The sequence below is a fragment of the Haliotis asinina genome, chromosome 4 (genome assembly GCF_037392515.1).
Source record: "Haliotis asinina isolate JCU_RB_2024 chromosome 4, JCU_Hal_asi_v2, whole genome shotgun sequence".
In the NCBI taxonomy this organism is placed as follows: Eukaryota; Metazoa; Mollusca; class Gastropoda; order Lepetellida; family Haliotidae; genus Haliotis; species Haliotis asinina.
In genome coordinates this window covers 27,876,747-27,899,509 of record NC_090283.1, presented here as the reverse complement: position 1 = coordinate 27,899,509, position 22,763 = coordinate 27,876,747, and the positions used below count along the sequence as shown (strand labels likewise).

At 41.5% G+C, this 22,763-nt stretch overlaps 2 protein-coding genes across 5 annotated transcripts in view; one reads left to right on the top strand and one right to left on the bottom strand.

The window, feature by feature from the left end:
• Positions 1 to 12,645, top strand: part of LOC137281469 (mediator of RNA polymerase II transcription subunit 12-like protein) — a 39,885-nt gene extending 27,240 nt beyond the window's left edge. The window contains exons 30-43 of the mRNA XM_067812713.1: positions 313 to 425; positions 866 to 1,030; positions 1,404 to 1,542; positions 2,064 to 2,132; positions 5,001 to 5,110; positions 5,547 to 5,670; positions 6,312 to 6,473; positions 6,619 to 6,758; positions 7,324 to 7,426; positions 8,267 to 8,368; positions 8,726 to 8,861; positions 9,327 to 9,566; positions 10,241 to 10,478; positions 10,861 to 12,645. Of these exons, the coding sequence (XP_067668814.1) occupies positions 313 to 425; positions 866 to 1,030; positions 1,404 to 1,542; positions 2,064 to 2,132; positions 5,001 to 5,110; positions 5,547 to 5,670; positions 6,312 to 6,473; positions 6,619 to 6,758; positions 7,324 to 7,426; positions 8,267 to 8,368; positions 8,726 to 8,861; positions 9,327 to 9,566; positions 10,241 to 10,478; positions 10,861 to 11,203 (2,184 nt within the window). The 3' untranslated portion in view covers positions 11,204 to 12,645. The remainder of the gene's footprint in view (positions 1 to 312; positions 426 to 865; positions 1,031 to 1,403; positions 1,543 to 2,063; positions 2,133 to 5,000; positions 5,111 to 5,546; positions 5,671 to 6,311; positions 6,474 to 6,618; positions 6,759 to 7,323; positions 7,427 to 8,266; positions 8,369 to 8,725; positions 8,862 to 9,326; positions 9,567 to 10,240; positions 10,479 to 10,860) is intronic.
• A 1,241-nt stretch (positions 12,646 to 13,886) lies between these two features.
• LOC137281467 (uncharacterized) overlaps positions 13,887 to 22,763 on the bottom strand; it is a 41,924-nt gene continuing 33,047 nt past the window's right edge. For all 4 annotated transcript variants that reach the window (XM_067812710.1, XM_067812711.1, XM_067812709.1 and 1 more), the window contains exons 3-4: positions 17,462 to 17,632; positions 13,887 to 17,169 (exon numbers count right to left, since the gene is read on the bottom strand). In XM_067812710.1, the coding sequence (XP_067668811.1) occupies positions 17,010 to 17,169; positions 17,462 to 17,632 (331 nt within the window). In that variant the 3' untranslated portion in view covers positions 13,887 to 17,009. The remainder of the gene's footprint in view (positions 17,170 to 17,461; positions 17,633 to 22,763) is intronic.

Genomic DNA, 22,763 nt, shown 5'->3' with positions numbered 1-22,763 from the left:
AAACTCTCATGTCATCTGACTGACTCCTGCGTTGTGACTGATTTATATGTGGTGTAACTGCCTATCATAACTGACTCAGGTTTTTTTGCTGTCTTCCACATTATATCTCACTCCCCAAGATATGACTGACTCTCATGATATGACTTGACTCCCTTGTTATGATGGACTCTTGTTATAACAACCTCCCACTTTATGACTGACTTCCATGTTATGTTATGAGCGACTCCCTGATATGACGCACTCCTTTGTTATGACTTACTTCCATGTTATGACTGATTCTCATCTTATGACTGACTCCCATGTCATCTCCAGGAGACCAACAACATCCTGGACAACATAGCCAAGGGTACGATAGACCTGTTCCACCAGCAGACCGAGTACAGCAAGTCGTCTGCAGGATCGGCGTCGCCACAAGAAACCAACAAGTAATCACACATGCTTGTCAGAATAATGTCATGGGTTTTATCCCTAAGTTCTTGTATCTTGACAAAGGGCTACAGAATCTTGGGGTAGTCCCTTGTTTAAAAGTTAGTTCTCTGATAGTCCTGCTTTGGTACTTCTGGTACAAAAGGTACAACTACAAGCTCATTCATGGAATCCATCTCCACCATGTACACCTGGAACAATGAACAATGAGGTCCACACTCAATCAAGATGAGTTGTCGTAAGGTTTCACAGGCAACGTCACATCTGATTACAACAGACAACATGGTGAAATACAAGCACGGCTTTCCACCGTTGTTGTGTATCATCTGAATCAGTTGACACAAACTGAAGGAACGATGTAAAGTTATGATGGATCTGTAGCAAGCCAATGTTGACCTTGACCTTGATCCCACTTCAGTATAAGCTTATGACCTTTCAGACTTGAGGTTGACAAGGACAGTGTCTGGCTTGTGGCCCCTCTCATCTCAAAGCTGCCAAACACAATACAGGGGAGAGTTCTCAAGTTGGCAGGACAGGTACTTGAGAGCGGTAATGACTTTGTCACCATGAAAAGTAAGATGGACAAAGAGAAGAATCAGAAGAGGTAGGCTAGAGTCTTAACCTTGTGTGATCTATAGTATTGGATTTCTTGATCGGAGTTGAACATACATGTGTTTGACCTCTGGTCTTGATTAGGGCTTGGCCTAAGTTGACCAACTTAATAAAGAAAAAATGCCTTTATAAGTTGTTTTTGAAGGAAGAAAATCTTGAGTACCTTTAAATCCCCTGAACAGAGGATGGTTTCATTGACCGTTACGTACTATTACCAGAAATATATAATCTTGGTAATTACAGTATCATGAGTTCATTAATGAAAGAAGGACCGCTTAGGGATAGTTTAATGTGACCTTGACCTAATGTGGTGTAATATCCTATTGGCTGGAGGTGAATGACTGATGGTGTGTAATGTGTTACAGCAAGTCGTTGCTCGGGCATCAACCCTTTCTGTCTCTGGTGCTAACATGTTTGAAGGGCCAAGATGAACAGCGAGAGGGGCTCCTCAACTCCCTACACAGTCAGTTGGAAAAGTTCATCAACAACACCAGGGAACTGCTGGTAGGTTCTGTGTCATGAGATGATAGCCCTATGTTGGACGCTTTGGTAGCATAGATCCTTAGGATTTTCACAACAGTCAACTTACATTAGCAGTTGGACTCACCTTTCCCTGAAAACTTTGATAATCACTTATACTATCAACCATAGCTTGATGATTTACACTTCTTTAGGCTGATTTGTTATAGTGTAATGCTTCTTTCAGCTATGGTCCAACTATATGGCGATGGTTTGTAAATAATCAAGTCTGGATCAGACAATTCAGTGGTCAACAACATTTGGTATAAAATGACATATGTCAACCAAGTGAGCATGCCTGAACACCCAATCCTCTTGGTCACCTCTTGTGACAGCATGTGTTGTCTATCAGCCACAGGTTGACTGTTTAAACTGTAAAGAGTTCATGAATAAGGTCATGAATAAGTCTTCACAACCTACAGAAAGCAACCAGATGCGGATAGACAGCAACTCAATTGCTAGCCCATAAAAATTTTGTGTGAACTACATGTGTTCCTTGTTTTCAGGACAAGTACCCAGATGAAACAAAAATCCGACAGAATATTCATGAATCTCTGCAGCTGCGTCTGTCACTGGTGAGTGTTGGTCATGTGCTGTACTCTCCTGAGGAATACTCTATGACACATGCCTTTCATGATTGAATAGAACTGGTGGCTCAGAAGCGACTAGTGTCCACTGGACCATAAATAGTGAGACTTGATTAGTCTTCATGGACTGGCATGGTCTGTAATGTCTGGTCCGGGGTCCTATTATACATAACAACCTTAGTGGTAAGACTACCTAATGTCTATGTAAAGGTGTGGGAGTTACAGTCACCTTAGTGGAAAGACTACCTAATGTGTATGTGAAGTTGTGGGAGTGACAGTCACCTTAGTGGTAAGACTACCTAATGTGTATGTGAAGTTGTGGGAGTTACAGTCACCTTAGTGGAAAGACTACCTAATGTCTATGTTAAGGTGTGGGAGTGGCAGTCACCTTAGTGGAAAGACTACCTAATGTCTATGTTAAGGTGTGGGAGTGGCAGTCACCTTAGTGGAAAGACTACCTAATGTCTATGTTAAGGTGTGGGAGTGACAGTCACCTTAGTGGAAAGACTACCTTATGTCTATGTTAAGGTGTGGGAGTGGCAGTCACCTTAGTGGAAAGACTACCTAATGTCTATGTTAAGGTGTGGGAGTGACAGTCACCTTAGTGGAAAGACTACCTAATGTCTATGTTAAGGTGTGGGAGTGGCAGTCACCTTAGTGGAAAGACTACCTAATGTCTATGTTAAGGTGTAGGAGTGACAGTCACCTTAGTGGAAAGACTACCTAATGTCTATGTTAAGGTATGGGAGTGACAGTCACCTTAGTGGAAAGACTACCTAATGTGTATGTGAAGTTGTGGGAGTGACAGTCACCTTAGTGGAAAGACTACCTAATGTGTATGTGAAGTTGTGGGAGTGACAGTCACCTTAGTGGAAAGACTACCTAATGTCTATGTTAAGGTGTGGGAGTGACAGTCACCTTAGTGGAAAGACTACCTAATGTCTATGTTAAGGTGTGGGAGTGACAGTCACCTTAGTGGAAAGACTACCTTATGTGTATGTGAAGTTGTGGAAGTGACAGTCACCTTAGTGGAAAGACTACCTAATGTCTATGTTAAGGTGTGGGAGTGACAGTCACCTTAGTGGAAAGACTACCTAATGTGTATGTGAAGTTGTGGGAGTGACAGTCACCTTAGTGGAAAGACTACCTAATGTGTATGTGAAGTTGTGGGAGTGACAGTCGCCTTAGTGGAAAGACTACCTAATGTCTATGTTAAGGTGTGGGAGTGACAGTCACCTTAGTGGAAAGACTACCTAATGTCTATGTTAAGGTGTGGGAGTGACAGTCACCTTAGTGGAAAGACTACGTAATGTCTATGTTAAGGTATGGGAGTGACAGTCACCTTAGTGGAAAGACTACCTAATGTGTATGTGAAGTTGTGGAAGTGACAGTCACCTTAGTGGAAAGACTACCTAATGTGTATGTGAAGTTGTGGGAGTGACAGTCACCTTAGTGGAAAGACTACTTAATGTCTATGTTAAGGTGTGGGAGTGACAGTCACCTTATAGGAAAGACTACCTAATGTCTATGGGAGTGACAGTCACCTTAGTGGAAAAACTACCTAATGTCTATGTTAAGGTATGGGAGTGACAGTCACCTTAGTGGAAAGACTACCTTATGTGTATGTGAAGTTGTGGAAGTGACAGTCACCTTAGTGGAAAGACTACCTAATGTGTATGTGAAGTTGTGGGAGTGACAGTCACCTTAGTGGAAAGACTACCTAATGTGTATGTGAAGTTGTGGGAGTGACAGTCACCTTAGGGGAAAGACTACCTAATGTGTATGTGAAGTTGTGGAAGTGACAGTCACCTTAGTGGAAAGACTACCTAATGTGTATGTGAAGTTGTGGGAGTGACAGTCGCCTTAGTGGAAAGACTACCTAATGTCTATGTTAAGGTGTGGGAGTGACAGTCACCTTAGTGGAAAGACTACCTAATGTGTATGTTAAGGTGTGGGAGTGACAGTCACCTTAGTGGAAAGACTACCTAATGTGTATGTTAAGGTGTGGGAGTGACAGTCACCTAAGTGGTAAGACTACCTAATGTGTATGTTAAGGTATGGGAGTGACAGTCACCTTAGTGGAAAGACTACCTAATGTCTATGTTAAGGTGTGGGAGTGACAGTCACCTTAGTGGAAAGACTACCTAATGTGTATGTTAAGGTGTGGAAGTGACAGTCACCTAAGTGGTAAGACTACCTAATGTCTATGTTAAGGTGTGGGAGTGACAGTCACCTTAGTGGAAAGACTACCTAATGTGTATGTTAAGGTGTGGGAGTGACAGTCACCTAAGTGGTAAGACTACCTAATGTGTATGTTAAGTTGTGGGAGTGACAGTCACCTTAGTGGAAAGACTACCTAATGTGTATGTTAAGGTGTGGAAGTGACAGTCACCTAAGTGGTAAGACTACCTAATGTGTATGTTAAGGTGTGGAAGTGACAGTCACCTAAGTGGTAAGACTACCTAATGTCTATGTTAAGGTATGGGAGTGACAGTCACCTTAGTGTTACGATTTCTTTGAACAACGGCACCCAGGTCTTAACTTAATTTCGTGCAGTGGGGTCCTAATGGCATCAATATTAGCAATTGTAATAGCAATTGTAATTGCGTTTGAAATGGTAGTGATTAAATTTGACTTTTTCAAGTCAAATTTCACAAAGGTTATAAAAGAATAAATATCATGCTTGACCTTACCATGATGTTGATTCACCAGTGTGAACCTTTCAACATTATATTTCAAGCCGAATCTGCTGAATTTGAAGTAAAGCTCTCCTGCTGATATACAGCATTTTCTCTCAGTCCAATTTCAGTATTTCCACAGGTATGACAGGTATGTAATTAATGGGTTTTATTGCAGGTGGGAGGGATGTTTGACACCATCCAGCGCAACAATACCAACACCACCGACTGGGCTATGTTGCTGGTGCAGCTCATCAGCCATGATGTGGTCGACATACAAACCAACAAGTAAGTCTGACAAACCCATTCAGATGATGCTATAGAGTCAAGCTGCTGTTCTACTAACAGTGATGTGTCACTCCAGGGTCTGTACTGGCCTAATCATCTGAAGAATTTGGTTTGAGTTGCACCTCTTAAGCAGTAAATCTGTTGAGATTTTGGATCAGCCTGATTGTTTCTAGATTTATCAGCACCATGTGTGCTCAAGGCTTTTGCCGAAGTGCCTTACATCACGTTAGGAGTTGCTTTTAAAGTAGACAAGACAATTATCGCTGATGTAATTTAAAGAAATCTGACACTGGGTTTTCTCCCTGTGTGTCTTGATGGAGGCATGTAGCCGTTTCACATAGGTACATGTGTGACATGGTTAGGAAGTTTATGTATTTACTGAATTCTCTGGATCTTGTACTAAATGATTATTTTCATTTTACCATGTTGATTACAGTGAGTTGTTCATGACGATTATCGACATGTTGTCTGTGTTGATACACGGAACACTGTTGCCAGATGGCTCCGACAAAACCGACGACAACACCAAGACATACAACATCCTCACCAAGAAACTCAGGGTGGGTTTGCTGCGGACATGTCACTTTATCATAACAGAAGTTCATGCTTGCTGGACTGCCAGTACATTTTTTTTTATTGTTTTGCAAATTAGAGCTAATTGAAACATTGCATACATGTTTTTCACTTCTGTGAATACTTTGTAATGTAACTGAAGACCAAGTCAGTGTGTGGGAAGTAAGAAGTTTGTGTATACTATGTGTATTGTCAGATCCATAGTATGTAAGTATTAGAGGAGGAAGCTGCTCTGAAGTGTCTGTCCATAGTTTCTGCAGTATTTGTGATGTTTTGGCCCCTATTGGGAATGTATATAGGAAAGTCCAGGTGTACCTCCTGCCTGTTTTAAGAATGTACTGATGATGACTGGATAATTGGATTGGTGATTGGACAATCTGGCTTGGGATGTATACTGCTCAGGAAGTGGAGAATATAAATATGATTGGCCAGGATAATAATGATAATGCAGCACATCCAACATGCTCTTGTGGTGATGAAGTATTATGCATTATAATTCACATTGTGTTATCCTGCCATGACAGTGGTTATCATTGCTCATGCTTTCGAACACTCGTTTGTCAGGTGTTCACCATTCATTGTAATAGACATGGAATATATGACCCTCTCACTCCCCCCATGTTGACAGAGAGAGATAGCAGACAAGCATACTGACTGTACGGATTCGCTCCGCCTCCTGTTACCCCTCCACAAGAAGATGTATGAGGTGATAACATGCGAGTCTCATGGTAACCTGGTTGACAGCAAAGGCAACAAGATCACTGGCTTCGACTCAATTGGGAAGAAGCAGGTAAATTTTCGATTTCGAGATAATGTTTCATTGGTTTGTTTTTGTGGTTTATCAGTTTATGGTGTTTGTTGTTATTTCTGTCATGACGTCTTGACATTATACAATATAAATGATATTTTTGTTAAAAGCATGACTGTTTTTCCAGGGTCTGCAAGTAGCACAGAAGGTGCTGATAAGCCCGTGGGATGTGATCGAGGGTTACAAGAACCCAGCTCCAATCTCATGGTCATACTTTAGTGCGGTTAGGTTGGAGCGCAAGCCCCTCAAGTATGAGGATCAGCACAGGTAAGTGACCTCTTCATAGTGACCAATACATCGCTATCAGTCAGAATGACACGTCTTTATTGATGGTCAACTTTACTGTACAATAGCAACGTTCTGGTCAACCTTATTGTAGGTACTGACGTTATGGTGTACTTACTTGTACTGTTTCTTTTACAGTCGCATTCACCGTCACAGCCACACCACTGTCACACTGCTTTCCCACTGTTGTCAAATCACAGCTGTAACAAGGCTACATCGTGATTATACTGCAGCCACATCAGTCATTTCACAGTCATTGTTTCTATTGTATAGTCACATCTCAGCCATTTTATAGTCACAGTCACAGCAATCATGTCATGTAAAAGTCCAGTTACTCTCACAATCATATAACAGTAATCCCACAGTCATAAAACACTCACAAGCAGGGCCTTGGTTGCGTATACATTTGGAATTATGTTTCCCTATACATCAGGTATTATACACTTCTGAATACTGGTTTGGCAGCATGTTGTTAGTTTAAAATTAGGTTTTTATTGATTGTATGGGTCGCTTGTAACATGCTGTAAGTGTTGTTGGATCTGCTCAGACTGCTGCTGTACCACACACACTCCATGAAGAGGCCCAACAGCTACTACCTGGAACCTCCCAGTCTGCCCCCAGAGGACCTGGAACCGCCACCAGAGAAAGTGGTATGTGTTCATGATGGAAGATCATACATAGAAACACCACAGGCTTTGTCCTTGTGTTAGTTCATTTACTTTACCCTGTCATTATAGGGTGTTCTCATGTTATTAGAGTACCCGTGTCCTGTTATCCCCATGCATCTCATATCCTCTGGCCAGTAATTCCCATTCATCTGATACCCTCTGTCCTGTTATCCCCATTCTTCTGATATCCTCTGTCCAGTTATCCCAGTTCTTCTATCCTGTCCTGTTATCTCCATTCTTCTGATATCCTGTCATTTTATCCCTATTCTGATAATCATCTGCTTTGTTATCCCATTCTTCTGATATCTCTGTCTTGTTATCCCAACTCTTATGATAACCTCTGTCCTGTTGTCCTTATTCTACTGATATCCTTTGACTTGTTATCCCATTTTTTTCTGATATTTTCTGTACTGTCATTCCCGACTTTTCTGATAGCATCTGTCCTGTTATCCCCATATCACTAGGTTGACACATGTCATCAGTTCCCAATTGCGCAGTTCGATACTCATGTTGTTGATCACTGGACTGTCTGGTCCACACCCAATTATTTACAGACCGCCATCATATAGCTGGAATATTGCGGTGTGCAGCGTAAAACTAAACTCACTCAGTCTCTCATTCACTCACTCTATCCTCTGACCTGTTATCCCCATTCATCTCATATCTTCTGTTCTGCAATCTTCAATATGCTCATATCCCTTGTAGTGCTATCCCCCATCTCCCAATGATGTCTGTTGAGTTATCTTCGAATCTCCTGATATCATGTCCATCTCTGCTCCCACATTTGTGTTGAGTCTTCAGATTCTGTGTGTTGAGTTGCAGGAGGAGAAGTTGATCGACAAGAATGAGAGCAACAACCAGGAAAGTGTCAAGAAACAGAAAAGTCAGCGACGGAGACGTCAGCCCAAGCCCTCAGCAATACAGGTGTGTGCTGACAATATTCAAACATCTTCTGATGTCACCTTGATAGGGTTTGTTGTACCACTGGTGGCTAACACCAGTGGTACTACAAACCCTGGTTCATCATGTACACAGGCATTCTGTAGTGAGTGTTAAGAGTCATCAATCTCCAATGATGTCAACATTGCTTACCATTGCTTATTGTATGGTGGCATTCAAGCACACTATGTGACATTCACCATACTGACACAAAGCCACTGATGCTGGTTTCAAGAAAACACTATAACAAAATTCTGAGTTCCTCACGCGTAGCTATCCTAACTGATGTGTTGTTGTACAAGCTGTCATGATGTACTGGCTGATGCTGATTTCTTGGTGCAGCCACCTGTCCGGCCCTACCCATACCAGGAGACAATGTACCAGCCCAGTGGCCCTCACCCCACCTGGATGACTCCACCCCAGGCTCAGCCCTCCTATGGCTACTCCTCCCAACCCATGCCGGGTCCCGGAGACTACCGTATGTACACACATGCCACAGATTAACAGCTGGTTGTAAATGCTTTACTAAATCTGCTTTGCTTTGGTTGTCATTTTTAAGATCATGGGAAGCCAGACTCACAGTTAAGACTTGGGTCATAGTTATAAGCCTTGTGAAAAAAATTTGATTTAGACAGTTTACATAAAATACTTTAGGATACCCCATCACAGGACATCTATAACGTCGAACATGGGAAGATTTTTGAGTGAATTAGCAGTCTAGCACAGAATTGATGAAGGTTCCTGGTCATGTATTCTGTAGAAAATCTCAAGCAGCTTGTATCACTTGTAACACTGCCTTATTTTTGTGAGAAGAGATTAGGATGTAATTATAAATGTGTCTAAATGTCACATCTCTGTGTCATAGTTTACAGAAATATGTCATGATAAACCATATCTGTTGTCTGTCATAAACAGTTTTGATACACATGAAATCTGTTTACAGCTAATAGGCAGCGATTTCCTGGCAATGCCAGCAGCTCCAAGTTCATCCTAAACAGCATGCTGCGTAATCGGTCGACACACCCGCAGCAGGCGCAGTACGGCATGCAGCAGAACCCCATGAACCCCATGATGATACAGAAACACCAGCAGCATCAGTACATCCGCCAGCAGATCCTGCAGAAACAGCGGATGTACAACAATAACACCTCCATGCACGGCTCCTCCATGCAGCCTATGCCAGGTGAGAGGTCCAGGGATGCTTCCACCACTGGAGGTAGTATCACTGCTGTATCAAACAGGCTTGGGATGGGATGAACCGGTTGGGATGAACCAGTGGTTGATAGTGTGAGCAGCAGTCCTTTTTGGTTTGTTGTTAGATGCAACACTCAGCAATATATCAGCTATGTTGTGGCAGTGTATGAATAATCAAGTCAGGACCAGGCAATCCAGGGATCAAAAGCATTGTTCTGTGCAATTGAGAATTAACATGTGTCAGCCAAGTCAGTGAGCCTGACCACCTGATCCCGTTATTAGCTTCTCTTGACAAAGGTGGGTGGTTGAAGACCAGTTCTGACCCGATCTTCACTGGGCTAGCATTCCATGTAGTCATATGTGTATCTTTTGTATGTTCCTGTAGTGACGTGTATAAGTGATAATTACCAATAAAGCGGAAGTGGAAGGCTAAACGGTTAATCAGTTGACATTAAGGATACCTTTATGAAGACAAGGGCACGTTGTTAGGAATCCTTATAGATTACTAGGTTTGGTCCAGTAAATGGATGTAGATGAATTCAGGAGCCTTGTCGCACATGCAGAATTGCATCCCTTAGCAAGGCCATTGATACCGTTTAAACTGTTCCCTAAACTGTATCTAGTGTGTCTGAGATGGGTTTTTAGTTGCGATGCTGCTTCCAGGCATGCCCCAGAACTACCCAGGAGCACCATATGGGTCGATGCAGCAGCAACAGGCACCTCAGCAGCAGGGGCCGTCTCGGATGATGGACTCGATCGGCGGCAACATGATGCAGAGCTACAACCAGCAGTACCAGGACTCAGGGAACACCCCTGGCATGATGCAACCTGGGATGCAGCAGCAGGGATACATCGCCCAGCAGCCAATGCAGCAGGCGCAGCCACAGTATGCTCCTCAGAGGTGTGTACCATATGTCTCTCACTATAAACACTAGACCCTACTGTGATCTGCCTGTTTAGTGAAAGCAACAATGAAGTTAATGATTAATGTCAGCATGGACATGTTTATGTTTCAAACACATTCACAGAATTCACCAAATTGCGTAATGTTTTAGACCACTGAGTGTTTGTTTGTTATTAATATAGTTGTCCGTATTTGATATTGCTAAGCAGTTGTTTCCATATATCTACTTTCTACTACTACTTTTCTACTTTCTTTTGCAGTAATTCTTTCCAAAGAAATTGATGGCCTAGTGTAGATGATATAATGCTGGCCGACCAGTCAGTATGCTGGACTATAAATGTCAAGGTACAATTCAATGTTTGCTTTGTCTATGTTCCAGGATGCAGCCCCCCATGGGTAATATGAACACCGGCATGGGCAGCATGTCTGGCTACAATCAGATGGGCCCTGCCGCACCACAGCAGCAACAGTCGTCTTACATGACACCACAGCAACAGCAGCGTTACCAGCAGATCAGGCAACAACAGCAGCAACAGATGATGCAGATGCAGCAGCAGCAACCCCAGCCGCAGATGTCGCAGTCAGCGATCCCCACACAGCAGCAGCAAGCAACAGCAGCACTGGTGGCCCAGTTACAGCGTCAGATGTCTGGTGGCAATAGTATGCAGGGACAACAGGGACAGCAGTACCAACAACAGTACCAACAGCAGTACCCAGTGTAGGCTGCATTGAGCAGCTGTACTGTCAACAGCACAGGGGATCAACAACAGGAGTACCCGATGTAGACTGCATTGAGCAGCTTTGCAGATTGTCAGCAGCAAAGGGGATCACCAACAGGAGTACCCGATGTAGGCTGCATTGAGCAGCTGTACAAACTGTCAAAAGCACAGGGGATCACCAACAGCAGTACCCAGTGTCACCTACATTGAGCAGCTGTACAGACTGTCAACAGCACAGGGGATCAACAACAGGTGTACCCGATGTAGGCTGCATTGAGCAGCTGTACAGACTGTCAACAGGACAGGAGATCAACAACTGCAGTCCAAGGTATAGGTAGCAGAATCATCTGTATAGAAAACTTGTAACAGCTTTTCCACAGCACATCCAGCATGGGATATCCACATAACAGAATATCCCCAACAGCATTGTGTATCAACAACAAGCATGTCACAACAGCATTCTGTGTCAACAAGAAGCTTATCACAACAGCATTCTACAACAACCACCTCAAGTACGTCACAACAGCGTTCTATATCATTAACAAGAAGTATGTCACAACAGCAAAATATGAAAATGTTGACATTTATTGCAACTGTAGGGCACCATCTGACAGGTTGCTGTGTGAAATGGCTTGTAGTCCCAGCACTGCAGAGGAAACCAGATCCAAGCACTGATTCAGCAATGGCTAAGTCAAGTCTACAGTGGACAATAAAACAGTATGGATGGTGTGTTACTCAATATTATGTTTGAATGTGCTGTTGTGTTACAGTGAACCCATGTGCAATGTCTCGTGTTACTTGTCGTATTCCGTCTGTCATCATCTGTAAGTACCTGTACAAATCTCCCACAGCAATAAGCCATTGAAGGAAAAGTGACATCCCTCTTCACCTCAGTCCCTGCTGCTGCACATCAAACATAACCCATCCTTTTTCACTACTTGGATCAGTCTTTAGACAGGATATTGTACTATCATGAACAAGATGTGGAAGAAATGACTGTAGTAAATACATTGATTTATTTATTGTCATGTAAAAGTGAAAACATGAGTTCTCCAATGTACGGTCCAAGAATGAAAAAGGATTGCCTGTGTCCAGAGTGGTATTACATTCATTTGGGGACATGTCCTCAGTCTGTTCTTCATCAGCATAAGAAACGTTCTAGTTTAGTTACAATGCATTTACTTGTAGATTAAGAAATGAAGAGATGATCTTTGTTTTGTAACTGTAAATAGACAGTATTTTCCATGGGTCATGTGAATAGCAGTATCATGTTAGTTTTGTACAGCTGTTGGTATGTATATTTTGTATCTGCATCATTGTTCCCTTGAATGGAGTTCAGTCATTATTTATTGTCATGAAGCCTAGTGCTGAATCATGGGAATCACATTTACAATCAAACTGAATCATGATTCAAATTCATTGTAAATAAATTCAAGAACATGGACAATTTAGTCAATGTTTTATTTTTACCTGTGGTGATTGCTACTAAATCTGAGTCAACCTCTTACAGATTCGCCCAAGCAGATATCTCCATTTGTGGGAGTCATTGTTAATGGGTGAGATACTGCCGATCAACGTTACTTCACTGTAAAAGTGGTAGGGTAGCCTTGTAATTAGAGCGGTTTTCATCACTCTGAAGACCCAGGTTTGATTCCCCACATGGGTACAATGTGTAAAGCCCATTTCTGGGGTCCCTCCTTGTGATATTGCTGCAAAAAGCAGCGTAAAAGTTAGCTCACTAATTCACTCTAACATGACTTGTTTGAGCTGTGTGGATCAAACATGGTCCCCTTTAGCAGTTGACTGCAGGAACTAGGACACCCTCTGTTGACTGTGTGAGGACCTCCAGCAACCAATGCTGGCTTTGAGAGGTGGCGTGTCATCATACTCCAACAGATGGATCATTGTTTCCTATCACTGGATTGTCTAGTCCAGACCCAATCATTTGAAATCTGCTGTAATCTTAGAGATAGAATATCGCAGAGTGCAGTGTTGATTACAAACTGTGAATTACGTGCCTTGACTGTGGGCTAAAGTCCTATGTTTGACAAGGTGGAAATTGTGCAAATATTCAGCTACATATCACTCCAGCTGAAGAGTAATATGCTCAGTAACATTTTTCCGAGCGAGAAAACTATTCTCACGAACTTTTCCAAAATGGCTGTCATGTTTCAAAGGTAGATTAGACCTTTTCTGCAAACATATACACTGTTTTCAGGTCTGCTGACCTTGAGATGTTGTAAAATGTGACAAGGAATATTTACCTAACTTTGTAAATTAACGTCTTTTCTCATTGAGTGACCTTAAAGTTGATATTTTTCTGAGAATAGGTTAGAACACTGATTAGGTGCCAGGCTCAATGTGAGGGTTAAAATCCTGGATGGGACTCAAAACAAGTTATATTTGACCACCCAATAAATGTCAGTTTGTGTTCATAATTCTGACACTGGTGTTTGTTCAGATGTGAGGTGTTGGTGATGTCATCCACCAACTAACCTTGAGAAAGTCTAGTGTAGTCCATGAGTTAACTTGAGTAATTGTGAATTTTTCCACCTCGAGTATATCACACCTTCAGACCCTGGTTTCTGTGATCCACACCTGATAATGAAGAGGCTGTTATATAACTGGAGTATTACCATTTGTACAGGAGATGACATCCATCTATCCCGCGAATAGAAGGCACACATTTGTCAGTATAGGTTTTTAATCATGAATGTGACCTTCCCATATATATTTGTGGAATAAGTTTCAAACTGTTATTACTTGCTTCCAAGTAACATCTGGTAATGATCAAATCATTTTCAACAGCAACATTACAAAATCGGTGAGTTTACATACAAACTTCAGAAAAAACTTAATGAAAGTGACCATAATGGACAAATATTGAACAGCCATGTTTTTTATAAATAAGGCTGTATATGTGCAAAGGCAACATTTCTGTTTACAAGTAAAGAGTGTTGTTACAGTGTTCGAAATTAACTTTTATCACTTGTAGCAGGTACTTGCTACCTGGTATAAAAAAGGTAGCAAAATCCCTTATCTGGTAGCAGCATTCTTTTGTATTGCTGTTAACCCCTCCCTCCCAGTCCCATTACTGACTTTGACCACATGGAACTGTATTAGGTCTCCTGACCCTCTCTCACCACCTTTTCACTACCGGTCGATTGGAACAAATTCTTTAAATGTCTGTGGGTCTGCAAGTTTGATTTTCATCAAATCTTCAAGGGTATTTGTCTGCAGTCTACATCTCCAGTCAAGCGGAGATCTATCCTTTGAAAATGACAAGTAATTGATGCAGGTAAGATGTTTCACTAACAAATACCATGTAGCAAGTAGTTGCTTTTGTGTTATCCTTTCAGGTAGCAAAATAGGATTTTAAATAGCGAAATTGCTACCTCAAAACGTTAATTTCGAACACTATTTTTACACAAAATAAACAACAGTAGTTGGAATAAAACCTTATATGAACATTCAGACAACAAGTGAAAACATGACAGAACATGTGACCATCTGTATACCACTGAGTAGTATATACTGTAGAAGCTCCAAAAATATATACGGTGGTTTGTTGCAATGGACGAAGCTATCAAATAAGGCACTGATGTATGGCACTGGTGATTCAGTGCTACCTACATGTAAAGGTGTATGGTATTAAATAACCTGGGTTGTACCCCTTTCCAGCTGATCCTGGCATGGCTAAAGGGGTGCAACTCTTCACATCAATTCTCTGCATCTCTGCCACATAACAATTTTACTGTACAGTAACACAAAGAGCAGTACACATTACACTTTTCAGAAGCCAACATGAAAACCTCATTTGTCTCCCATTCCCTCTGTGATTAGAACACACTGACAAAATGCTAGGGAGTATTGTTTAGAACTTTGTACACCACAGCAGTTCCATTGTTCAGTAGCAGACATTACACTGACAAAACATGGGCAGGTCTTGACATGACAGATAACTTATTCATCATCAAGTATTGTGAACCATCAGTATGAAAATGCATACACAAGCATGTAAGCAGATGTAACGTCTGATCATCAAACAATGACCTCACTCCTACTCCTAACGTCTTACACAAAGATACTTTCAATACAGAAATATTCACAATATAAATTACAGAAATCTGGAGAATAACTCAACATTTAATTTCAGCGCTGCCTCCTGGACTAGTGGCAGTTAATCCAGTAGTGTTGCCCCAACATGCACATTCCTGACTAGTTGCACAGAAGCAGCTTTGAGTTACTGTAAGCCCACCCCATCCACAACCACTGTCACCAGTAAATAGAAATACATTCAAAATATGGGTGTATATCACAACCAACATATAAAAGAGTGATATGTTATTAGGATTCACTATCTTCCTTTCAAGTAATTAAGACGATTATTACTGCTGATAAAATATTTTGTTCGGTCTCATTCAAATTATTCCCTCCAAGACACTGTAGCAGTGTACATTCAGTCAAATAATTAGATCTTGTAAATTAGAACTGTGCAGCTGTAAGAAAACAACCAACCAGTGATCATGATAACTTAGTAAAACTAATGTCCTCAATGAAACACTTGATGGGAAATAAATATCTGGTCAGGTAAAAATCCAGTCATGGCAAGAATATAACAAACAAACAAGCAACACTGTCTAGAATGTTTCCCCTTGTAAAATACCAGAATACTTGGATACAACAAAACAAAGCAAATCTAGGCTATGGTCAATCAGTTTCAAACATCCATCTTACAGTTCATGTACATTTTGATATTTCTGTAGATCAGGAACTGTGGCTCCACTGGCAATCCAATACAGAGTTTAGAAAGCAGGTCTTTGGTGATCTTCACAATGCATCTAAGACTGAATTCCACATAAAGTGTCATCAGTAGTTTTGGGAAGAGTCACTGGAGTCATAGATTCTGCTACACTGAGTCTTACAAGACAGTACTAGCAATATGTGTGCAAGGCCCACTTGCACTAGGATGCTCCTAATTTCCATATTCTAATGCTAATGAAGTGAGTGAGTGAGTGAATGAGTTTAGTTTTACACCGCTTATAGCAATAATCCAGCAGTATCAAGGCAGGGGCAAACCAGAAATGGGTTTTCACACATTGAATCCAGATCTTTGACATGACAAGCTGAAATGCTTCAACCACTTGGCTACCCCACATTGATAAAGATAGATGAGGCATTGACAGAGCTCTGTGCAAGTGGGCCCTGCTTCCTACAGAGCACTCAGTAAACACTGGCAATTACTTACCAACCTGCTTGAAACCTGTCAACAAGACTACAGTAAATGCAACCCAATTCAGCTTGAACTTGTGGTGGATGTTCTTCAGTGCTGAACAAATGCATGAGTGACACAAGACAAGCTGCTTGTAATGCATGGCAGTGTGGTATATGTGATATGTACATGAGCAATGCGATTTATGTGTACAAGAGACTTGATTCTCAGAGACAATTAATAGTGTTAACCTTTTGATAGACAACATTTAAACTGTCCACCTCCCTTCGTAGTAAACAAGCAACAATGCCATACTGCTGCTGATCTTGTATATACAGACATCAGAGTTACCCGACACAAAATCTTCCCCGTGTCAAGAAACTGACGATGGACATTCATGTTGAAGTGACTTTGCAAACAAACATAATATTTCACTTTATCCTCAAACATTTATCAGTATTGATATACAACATCTTCTGATCTTCTGTTACTGGCAACTCTGTGAAATTTCCCCACTCCTGGAACTGGTGCCAAAGGTCAAGCTCATGACCTTGGTATTTTCTTCCTCTGTGGGGAGGACATACAAGGTCAAGGTCATCACCAGTTTTCTGACCTTTGCAGCATCCTGTTGTTTTTCCTTAGTGGAGATGCAGTCTGTGATTCCCCTCGCATGATGGCACCCATTTCACAGTTCCGGTTCCGTTGGTAGTTCTGCATGGCTTCTGGTCGGGTACGCACTGGCGATGTCTTGGGACGTCTGGACAAAAGACAAACATGAGTTAGCAAGTTATTTTCTATCCAATCAAGAACATTTCAGCAATAATTCAGGATCTCTTAATCTTGTACGGATGGCATTGATGATACCAGCCACACTGTACAGAGTGTGGATTTCTGGGTAGAATATGTTATACCTGAAGTAACTACCGATGATGGCACTGTTTCAATGTGTCCACTAAGTTGTGCACTGTTTATCTCAAATACTCAACCACTGGTCTCATAGCCAGAAACCATTAAAAGAATGGACACAACCAGTGATGCACTGCACTCACCTATCTTCTGTGGTCATCATGTGCTTGGGCACTGGTCTCTTGTTCGCTGGCGACTGTTCTGGTGACACTGCCATGGCCATTATGTCCCCCATGCTGTCCATTGAGTTCTTGGTGGCGATATGCTCAGCCTCGGGGCGCAGGCGGTGGTGAGGGGGGATCTCATCCCAGCCCCTGAAATAGATGACAGGCACAATGATATCTCAAAGTCACATCATCATATCAAAACATAAAAGCATCTTGTAGACACATTCAGTTTCAACAACCACTGTTTCACAGTAGTCAGGGTTGAGATCCCTTTCAAAACCTTGATGTCCACCTTATACACTTTTCTGCACAAATCGACGGTGTTTCAATATGCTGAGTGTTTGACCCATCCTACACCAATTAGGGGCTGTTTAACTTTCCGCACAAGGAAAAAAAAAACCAAAAATGTGCAAGGCGGCTAAGTGACATGACCAAACCAAAACTCCTCCCTTAGTGCTGTTCAGTATGATGGTAGGTAAAAACAATTTCATACATTCAAATATACTTTGTTTACACATTCATATCAGCATACTTATTTCATTCCTTCTGTCAGTACATAAAGCAGTATATAAAATAGGACAAGGACAATATCCCACATAATGCTCTTCATCACTAGGTTATCTAGTTGTGTCTTGAATACAAACAAAGTGGAAGGAGAGTAAACAAAGGGTTATAAATTCAAAAGCAAAAGGGAGCACTACCGCCAATTTCAGTCAAAGGAAAACCTCTAAACATGGATTTTTCAGAACTCCCACACAACCAAAAGGCACCAGTTCTCCGCTGGGTCAAGTTGAGTGAAGTAATACTGAACACTTTCTTATGTCTTTTAAGTAAAATATCCATGGAAAGAATCCATTTACATCAATCTCTCTCTCTATCCTTTCTCTCACACACACATCACACACGGAACACATGACGCCATATCAGCTATACCTCAAATTTGTCTCAGTGTTTATGAAAATCTGTATTACTGATTTACTTTCAAACCTTCATATGATGTATTGGGAACCTTCTAAAGCTTTAAGAGTATTGATACTTCACTGAACATGATTTCCATCAAACAATAACAAGTTCCCTAGTTGTCTGATCATGTTCCTACATCAAGTGACCATAAACACACTTCTATCATCAGCATCTGCCTCCTTCATTAGTCCAGCAGCACACATACAAGGGTGTAAGTGTGCAATCTGATCTTCAGTGCCCTCCAGCGGTCAAGCAGAGATCACAGAGCCATGTATCAGGGGTACATCTAACTAATTACACCTGGGAAATACAAGCCATGTATCTAATGACCATCAAGTCATCTGCGGGCTGAAGTCTACATGGTGCAGCTGGTAGCCAACCCTCCACAGCTGTCTGACATCAGTCTTGACCAACACTGACCACTGACTGGCTCCCTGATGCAGACAGTAGCCAGTGTACATCTTGTGTTTCCTCAACACATCACACTGTCACACCCTGTGTTGCTCTGACCAAGACTGACTGACCAGTGTCAAGATGTAAAACAAAATGTCTCCTCGGCTTGTGAACTATTCTACAACATTCTGCAGCGTTCCTCCACTGACACATGCATCTTGCCTCTCCATCTCCCAACCTACAGGACCCCTTTATCTTTTCACACATGTAGAAATTGTAATGCAATCAGTTAATCAAGATATTAACACACTGCATCAATACATAGTTTTCTTTCAGATGCATGGATCTGCTCGGCTTAAAAAAACCCCATATTCTTAGAGATCCTTCTTGTGTGTTCCCCACAGGAAGCAGGAACCCCAGCATCAGCAATAATATGGTGTGTAGTGACAAAATTCTGATAGTGTTGACTTTAACATGTAGATAAGTACAAGGCTTGCCTCTGCTGTTGCAGAGATAACTGACAGGGAGGGATGTCTGCTTCCCAGTGGAACCTGCACATCTCTGTAATAACTGTCTTTCTCGGTCACTAATTGGAGGATTTTCACACACAAAAAGAACCATTTCAAACTAAAGAAAAAGTTTGAGTAGACAGGTACTTAAAGGTGGGCCCCATTTCACAAAGTGACCATAGAAATAAGGTGATCATAACTCCCATACTTTCACATACATTTATAACAGCCATAGCGCTATGATCGCTTAGTGAACCAGTTGAAGACTTCAATTCATATTTCTATGGTATTATCAGCAAATTTTTGTGATGTCCAAAAAGCAGACCATCTGAAATATAACAGCAGTCTGTGAACAACGTAATGCTGATAGATATCCAGTGTTTAACAAATGATGTTTTTCAAACACAAATCTCAGCCATTCCAGCTGTACTCTACCATAATGTCAAACAGTAGGCCTCTCAGATACCCTATTTTCCATCCCAGTGTCTTAGTCTTTCAGGTGCAGTTCCCGTGTAATGATGGATGTCTGATGACATGACCAAGGACAGACCACTGTACAACTGATTTATGAACTGTCCCCACATCAGGCTTCTCCATGCAACTGTACACAATCATCAAGACTCTCATGTGTCATGCCGACATACTTGCCAACATGACGTATATTTCTTCCCACAATACTTCAAGGCACACTCAATACAATGAGCATTTTTCCTTAACACAACTCCAATTAAGTTTTAAAGAATGTATTGGAAAACTCAGATATATAAATTAATTGATACAGTTTCTAATTTGCTAATCTAACTATCAGGCAATTAAATATTAATTAATTAAAATTTCAGCATATCTTCTCTGCCTGTTGTGCTCTCACGAAGGCAACTCCACGGATGACAAAGAGTGAGTGAGTGGTGAGTGGGTGAGTCAGCATGTTTTGTCACAAACTAAAAGTTCAGCACTGTCATGAAGGGTACACAACAGACCAAGATGGACATGTAATTGAAGGTTATAACATAGGTGACATGTCATCACACTTTCATCCCTGAACTGCAGCCATTAAGGTAATGTCCATACAATTAAAGCCAACACAACTAAAGTCTTACATTTAGCTGACACAGACCTTCAACTTAGAACTTCCCTTCCCAGTTCCTATACTGACATTAATTCCTCCTGTGCCATCTCATAACAAACAAATTAGGATCCTCCCTGTTCTTATTTCTGAAGCCATCATTCCATCACTGGGAGCTTCCCAACTGTCCCTGCACATGATTAGTTCATGGAAGGTGTAAACTACCAGGAGCAGACATGAAGCTTCTGTGTACCAAAGAAGTGGCATGATATCATGAAGAAAACTGACTAACACATGTACCCTTTTATCATGAGAGACAGTTTCCATTAGCATGGCTATATAGAGGGCATCTGGGATATTTATGATGAACAAACACTTCAAGAATGGAGATTCGGTTATTTTCTACACATGGATGGCAGAGAGAACTCCCTCACCCCTGTGATTTACACATCTCTGATTTTCACTGATATCCATCAAGGTGGTAACTTGTATGGGATGCAGCATTTGTAAAAAATCTCGCCAGCACGGAGGCCCATTGCCGGTTGTTATTGTGGATCGACAATTTCCAAAATTACCAGGCCCTTGTGGCCTTCAGTAAATTATCTATCATTGTTTTCAACCAGAATATTTCCTGCATTTTATATTAACATTAAAAAAACCCATCCATTTACAAAACTACACATTTCTATCTGCGCATAGTGTTTGCTAACTGACTTTGCTGAGACATCGTGAACCTGTGTACTGTGTAGTGTATTTTGTTTATATTGGCTTGACTTTAACAGATTTCATTCATGACCTGTAGACTTTAAATCCTGCAGGTGGCGGCAACAGGCACTTATGTCCAAACTGCAAACACTGATGGGATATGTAGCTGCTACATGGCTCCGCATGTAGGTTTGACTTTAAACAGTAGTTAAATTTTAACATGTCAAGCCTGTAGTCACAGGTTTTAGACCCTAAACATGCGTTGAAAACCATGAACTTGACTGGGGCACAGACAAATCAAGGATTATCTGGTATTCAAGAAGGGACACAACCCGGGACTGGCTTTGACTACTGGATCATCAGACATCACGGCCGTCTTCCTTCATTACTGTACATCCATACACCTGGATTCATAAACCACATCTCCAGCTATTGATGCCCTCAGAGTTGTCACTGATCAATGAAGTTGCGTCTGCAACAAAACCTGAACCCCAAACTAATACCTTGTACTAAACCTCTTCTACCTGTGAAAATATATAGATACAACATGCCTTACTTATTCCCTTGTAAAATATTCTAAAATAAGCACAAAAAAGGAGACACTATTTCACATGCCACCTATCGACCCCAATATGCTAATAAATCCATAGATAAGAACATTATGACCAGAGTGAAGATAGTCAGGTAGAAGCACAAACATACACATAACAGTAATTCCACTGTTCCAGCAAAGATGGTTAACCCAACAGTAAACAGTCTGAGATGGTTATCAGGAAATATTCCATCTTCATCTACACACATCAGTCTCCCTCACCAGCAGTAATCAGCTGAGCCAGATCTGCATGTCTGGCCTGCTTGGCTATCTGCTGTCCCTCACTTATCACTGACTGATCCTAACACCACCTGGAATGTTGCCCTCACACCACACAGATGAATGTTTAAGAGACTTTAAAACTTATCTGTGCCCACAGTGTGGCGCCTGCACACTGTGTGATTTCTGTCTTTCTGTTGTCCTAGCAGACCTTAACAACCCCACAGTGCTTTGTATGTTTCCAACCATGACAAACTTTACACACATTCACTGAAATAATGTCTTGTGACAGGACTGAAAATTGAGATTAACAGAATTATTCCAAAAAACGGCAAAAATAACCAATTCACCTGGAGTCAGATGTATGACTTACAGAGATGGCATATTCACATTCAGCATCTTTCATCACCGCAGTTTGTACATTGTATAACACTAAATATCACCTGAAGTTAACAGAGTGCATGTGTGCAGTAAATTCCTGTAGTCCATGCTATCATACCACCCTGTTCAGTTGAATCTCCTTAAACTCAGTTGCTCAGGTCTAGAAAAAACACTGCCCAGATCTAGCTAGTGTCAGCAGCCAGTGACAATCTGTAGTCATCCAAGGCAGCTTCAAATTCCCTTAAATTAATTAACCTGATCGTACCCGTTTCACAACTAAAGCAGCAGACATCTTCTGTGTTGAAATAATGATACACAATCCCCAAAAAGTGGTTTCTGGCAAATTAAGAAATATGAAGGCAGGAGCTGTGTTCGCCACCAGGTCTTGAAAAGAGATATAACGAGTACTCAGAATGTCATCACCACGGTTCTTGAGAAATGCACAGTGTCCAT